The sequence below is a fragment of the Phyllostomus discolor genome, chromosome 13 (assembly GCF_004126475.2).
Source record: "Phyllostomus discolor isolate MPI-MPIP mPhyDis1 chromosome 13, mPhyDis1.pri.v3, whole genome shotgun sequence".
NCBI classification, from domain to species: domain Eukaryota; kingdom Metazoa; phylum Chordata; class Mammalia; order Chiroptera; family Phyllostomidae; genus Phyllostomus; species Phyllostomus discolor.
The window spans coordinates 2,163,292-2,169,169 of NC_040915.2; the positions used below are offsets into that span (position 1 = coordinate 2,163,292).

Below are 5,878 nucleotides of genomic sequence, written 5' to 3' on the forward strand. Positions count from 1 at the left end.
TATTGATTACCATCAATAAGTCAACAAGCGACAAGTGGTGGGAGGACGTGGAGATAAGGGAACCCTAGTGCACGGGCTGGTGGGGATGCAGCCTGGGGCAGCTGCCATGGAGAGCAGCACTGAATGTCCTCAAAAAACTAAAACTGGAACTGCCTTATGACCCAGCAGTCCCACTTTTGGTAATATATATTAAGAATCCTGAAACACCAATTAAAAAAAAGTGCATCCCTATGTTCATAGCAAGCATTATTCACAATAGCCAAGATCTGGAAATAGCCTAAGTGCCCATCAGTAGATGAGTGGCTAAAAAAGCTGTGGTACATTTATACAATGGAATACTATGCAGTAGTAAAAAGGAAGGAACTCTTACTTTTACAGCAGCATAAATGGACCTGGAGAGCATTATGCTGAGTGAAATAAGCCAGAGGTGAAAGACAAATGCATGGTCTCACTTATTTGTAGAACCTAAAAAAAAATTGTGATCTCCCCAGAGATGGGGCACATGCATGGTGTGCATTTAGTGAAACGACTGAGGTAGAACTCTGGCTTTCTTTTTTCCCAGATAACTACCCAGGTTTCCCACCATCATCATGCACTACTGAATGCTCACATCTGTGTTGGTTTATTTTATAATTTAACTTCTCTTTCGTACATTGATCTATCAATATTCTCCTACAGTACAATAAAATTGTCTTCTATAGTGAAACTTTATGAAATATTATAAATCTTGAAAGGCTGGTGAGCTTTCATTACTCCTTTAAGTTTTCTGCATTTTATTTGAGTGCTTATGTCTCTGGAGTTTTCTAATCAGTTTATGTTACAAAAATCACTTTCCTCTTTGTACTGTCACAATATTGAATTTAAATAATTTACAGTTGCAATTTTTAGAATTCCAAAGTATTGTTTTAGAGCCATGAACTGATTCTATTTATTTAAGCCTCGATCTGTAATTGAGTGAAAGCTTGTTCCCCTTGCCACATGACAGCCAGTAAGTTGAGAGCCGAGAAGTTGGGGCAAGAAAAGCAACTTTATTTGGAAAGCCAGCAAGCAGAGAAGATGGCAGACTAGAGTCCACAGAACCATCATGAGAAAGCACAGAATTTAGGCTTCTTGTATGCCAGAGGAAAAGGAGGGGGTCTGAGGTCAGGAGGCGAGTGACGAACGCACACATCTGGACATCAGCAAGGGCCCAAGGCGGGCAGGGACACGTCTTTCCTTTTGGCTAACGAACTCCAGCTGCTGGGTCCCAGTCATGAGGTGCCTATAAATCTTTTAATAAACAATCATTATTTTTGTACATACCTTCCTTTCCTCCTTGGGGAGGTACTCTCAAGCAGGGAGATTATTTTGGTCATTCCTAGGCTACAGGTTAGACTCCTCTAATGATTGGCATATCCCCACGCAGGAGTAAGAAGAAGCTGCTCACTGACAGGTCAGACTTGAACAGGATGGCATCACAGAGACTGATTATTTATTTTATTACAATTTCCCACCGCCAACTGGTCCATTCCACAGTCCTGTGCAATCAGGGATGAAAGGACGTTGTCGCTCATCTGGCTACTTTCTGCTGATCAGGGTCGGCATGGTGCGACTGTGGAATGGAACCATTTGACCTGATCTATGAAACATCTTTCAGTGCGCCTCCTAAACATGGGGGTCTTAGAGTGATCATAGGTATTTCCCTGTCTGTCTTAGCAGGTTTAGCCTTGTTAACACAGCACTTAATTACACAGTATAGAAGTATTATAAATAATATAACTATGAGAAGGATAGCAAGACCTAACTTGATGCCACCCAGAATCGAACGTACCCCATTCAGCTTCTGTTCAAAAAGGTCTTTGAACCGGTTTTTCATTCCCCCTAAACTCATTCTGCTCTGACGTTCTGAGGCTGGTTGGAGCCAAGGAGCCTGCTGTCTAATTGCAGCACTGTGAGTCTCCACCGCAGAAGAGGAATTGATATACATGCAGCAAGCAGTGCCAGCAACAACACAGACTCCACCTTGCTCAGCAAGCACATAATCTAAAGCTGTGCGGTTGCCAAGCACGACTTTTGCAAGAGCATCTGAGGATGCGTGCAGCCCAGGGAGCGAGGCAGCTGCTTCATTTGCAATAATAGCTAAGGTTTCTGATAGGTTCCTAAGCACCTGTGGATGAGCTGCTGCACCCCACCACGGTAGAAGGGTGTCGCCAGAGAAATAACCATCTCCAGCAAGGCCACCACGAGCAACCCCAGTGAAGAGTGTCAGGGCAGCTTCTGAAACGTTATGGACAGAGAATGGGGTCACCAAGTAGCCTAACAGGCAGGTTCCACCTACACGCCAACTGTCAAGACATCTGTAGGCCCACGCCTCATCGTTGGACCCACAGACGAAAATGTAACCCGTGGGAGCACATAAGACTCCAGTCATATTCTGAAAATTAAGGCTATCCCCTTGGGGAAGGTGGCTCAAGATGTCCTCTAACCAGGGGTCTGTGCGAGGCAGGGTCCCTGTTGGAGTCATGCGGCAACTCTGTAAGGGGGTGGGGGCATCCTTCGGATGGGAGGCATCTCGGTCCCTCCAGGCTCTGCACAGTCTGGTGGGAGCATAGGCAGAGGACAGGTTTGCACATCGTTGTCGAATCAGAGGGAGAGAGACCGGGTCGGTGAAACAGGTCTGATACTGACACGCAGCAGCAGCTCTTCCACCGGCCGCGGGCAGGCTAGCGCACCCCCAGGATTCCGGCTTCGTGCAGTTCTCACCCGAAACCACGGCCGTGAATCTCTCAGGTGGGGTGAGGAAGAAACAAGGAACAGGAAGTTCATGATTAACAAGCCTCACCCGGTAAACAACCTTGGGAAATTTCGCATCGTACATGACTTGGAAAGTCGGTATCTGAGAGAAGTTTACAACGGGCACGACGAGAGGGTCGGAAGGACCCAGCGCGGCGGAAGGTTTGGGGTGGCAGATCCAGCAGTGGGACAAGTGAGCGGAGGAGGCTACGGACTGAGAGATCCTGAGCAAGGAGTTGCCCTCCCACGCGAGGGCGAATGCCCAGAAGAGGAACAGGACGCACCAGGCATAGCAGGTCCTCATTCTACTTATCTCGCTGATGGAACGGTCGCTTTAGGTCTTCAAGGGCTCCTCAAGCCCACCGTTTATTTTCTTCCTGAGATGGGCTGACTTCTGGCGCCGCTGCTTTTGCTCCCAGGGGGAGGTGTCCACGCTGCACTCCAGCTGGCTTGACAGATGAGCGGGTGCTCAGCAGAACCTCGACAGCCCGGACCACCTGGCAGCCAGCTGCTGTTCAGGTCCCTGCTCTCTCTGGGTCGTCAGGAGGACTCGATCTCTCAGGCACAGGGGCAGCAGGGTCACATCAGCGAGACAGCAGACCTGCTGGAGGCAAACACGTGGACAGACGTTTGTGGGGGCCCGAGGTCTTAACATATGAATAGGCACCTGTGGCTAGACCTCAGTGAGCACAAAGCGTCAGTGAGTCACCTGCTGGGCAGAGGCCCGGCATGGCCGACCACACAGAATTTCACGGGGGCTTAATCTGAGCCTGCGTGGGGAGCGGGGAGCACTCATCCACCACAGAGCACCTGCCGTGATTTATCCCAAGACAAAAGAGTTTCCTGACCTGTTTTGGCCATGCTGCTTTTTCAGAGTGGGATTCGTTTTTCTTAGTTTCCCCTGTTGACTGTGGCCTCCAAGAAGAAAGTCATTTCCGGTTGGTGTGCGATGTTTTAGGTACCTGCTGAGGGACACTGGGAACAACCACGGACCCCTTGCCACTCTGACAGGTGTTTAGCCATCCAAATGGAGGCGTGATTTCTTGGAGGAGGGCCTTCACTACTTGAGAGGCCTGTTCTGTTCAGCTGGGGTAGGATTCCACCCAGCCTGAAAAGGTGTCTGCAAACACTACCCAGTACCTGAAACGTGCAGAGGCTCGAGCCATCTGAGTCAAGTCTCTCTGCCGGTTCACTGCGGGTGCATTCCCTTTGCGCGGCATCCCCATCTGCAGAGCCTTAGCAACAGGTGAGCACAGGTCACACAACCCTGAGGTAGTTACTGGACAGCCTTTTGTAAATCAGGCCCCATTATGCACACTGTACCTTTGGATCCACCACAAGGGGGCGCCACCTAACGGGTGCTGTCACGCAGGTAGTGGATCAAGCACTCGGCAGTGTCTCTGGAATCAGGAAGATTCCTTGTGCATTACATGTCTGGCCTGATCAAAAGTAAACCCCCATTCCCTGGCTCTTTAATCACATCACCTGGCACTGAGATAAGTTGGTTTGAGGAGGACAGATCCTACCGTGGCTAGTCACCTTCTCTTGCTGCTTCTCTGTGGCCGGGGCAGCCAGCTGGTTTCCTTCGACAGCATGGGTCTCACCCCACCAAGGGCCAGGGCCTTGGCCGGTGGCCACCTGTGAGGGTCTGTGACCTGCATCTCACAGCAGCAGAAGGGCTCCATGGGCATGTACCACTGAAAAGGTTTACTGGGAATCTGTCTCTATGCACAGGGATGGGCAAAAGCAGGCTCACAGTGGTGAGTATGAGGATCCAAGTTTATCCCTGTATTATTATTATTATTATTATTATTATAATCATGACCCGCGTGCCTTTCTCCATACAACTGCACCCACCCATGTGTTTACCTGTGTTCCTTTGGCCAGAAGAAAGGCTCTTGTGAAGCCACAATCTCCGCCTTCTGTGCTGAACTCCCTGGGGGTAAGGTTTTTGCCTCTAGAGTTTTTTGTAAAGGCACCGCAGCGTACCCAGTGCGAAGCTTACCTGGGCGCATGAAGCTATGACCATCCGTGAAGAGCGTCAACTCCAGTTCAGCTAACTCTGCTCAGTCAGGTCCGGCGGCTAGAACCCCAGCTGGATGATGTGCTCTGGAGTTTGTGAAGCCTCATTCAGGAGCAGGGCAGCTGGGTTTAAAGCTGATGTTATCTGTAGCTTTGTACTTCCCCATGCTCCCTGACGTAAGCCAATAATCTCCCTTTTCTTCCAATAGGAGAGGACTCGGTGAGGATGTCTGTGCTGGTGAGCTGCCCCAGGGCAAACTTCTAAGCAAGCAGCTGCCACGACTTGAAGGCAAGGCGGCCACCTTTTGCCGTGTGGCCTGGTTGCCCGGAGGAGTGCGGGACTGACTGGCTGTGGAATGTTGCCCAAAGTTCTTGTCAGCATGCCAAGACTGACTTTGTTTCTCGTGGACACGCAGGTTGAAGAAAGAACATACGGGTTGAAGGGCTTTTGTAATTTCAGCCCCAGCTTTAAGGGCTGAAATTGTCCTTAAACTTGTCCTTAACTTGTCCTTTATTGTCAAAAGCTGTTTGGCATTCTTTAGTCCAAGCAAGAGATTCCAGATCCTGTCCTTTTAAAGCCCAATAGAGGAGTTTTGTTATGGGTCCATAATTTGGAATCCAAATTTGACTGGATCCTGCCATCCCCCCAAACCCCCACAGTCATCTTCAAGTTTTGGGTGGGTTCAGGTCTGTAACTGGCCACTTCTGCCAGGCAGTAGATCCCTTTGACCTTGAGACAAGGGCAAAACCCAGGTAAGTAACTTGCTGTTTACACATCTGGGACTTTTTCTGAGAGACATTCAGCCAAATGATTCAAAGTCTTAATATTATGTTGCAGGCATTTGTCATAAGTGGAGCTTGCCATCAGTAAGTCATTCACATACTGAAGTAGAGGTCCTTCGCCTAAGACAAGCTCCCCAAGATCCTTCGCCAGCATTCCCCCAAATAAAATGGGAGAACTCTTTTGTTATTCTAAGAATGTATCTTTATTGTAGTTTATACTCAATATTGTTTTGTATCAGTTTCAGATGCACAGCACGGTGGTCAGACAGTCCGACACTTCACCACGTGCTCCCCCTAATGT

The 5,878-nt window shown here is 49.1% G+C and overlaps 1 protein-coding gene across 1 annotated transcript; it reads right to left on the reverse strand.

Moving 5' to 3' along the window:
• Window positions 1–1,018: 1,018 nt before the first annotated feature.
• Window positions 1,019–5,251, reverse strand: LOC114510369 (endogenous retrovirus group V member 2 Env polyprotein-like). Its single transcript, XM_036014176.1, has 2 exons — window positions 4,778–5,251; window positions 1,019–3,373 (listed from the first exon to the last, which is right to left on the reverse strand). Exon 2 carries the CDS (start codon window positions 3,074–3,076, stop codon window positions 1,619–1,621), a length of 1,458 nt encoding a protein of 485 aa, XP_035870069.1. The 5' UTR covers window positions 3,077–3,373; window positions 4,778–5,251; the 3' UTR covers window positions 1,019–1,618.
• Window positions 5,252–5,878: the final 627 nt, after the last annotated feature.

Bases quoted from the DNA above. Each gene is read 5' to 3' on its own strand.
- LOC114510369 (XM_036014176.1), bottom strand. From the start codon at position 3,076: ATGAGGACCTGCTATGCCTGGTGCGTCCTGTTCCTCTTCTGGGCATTC.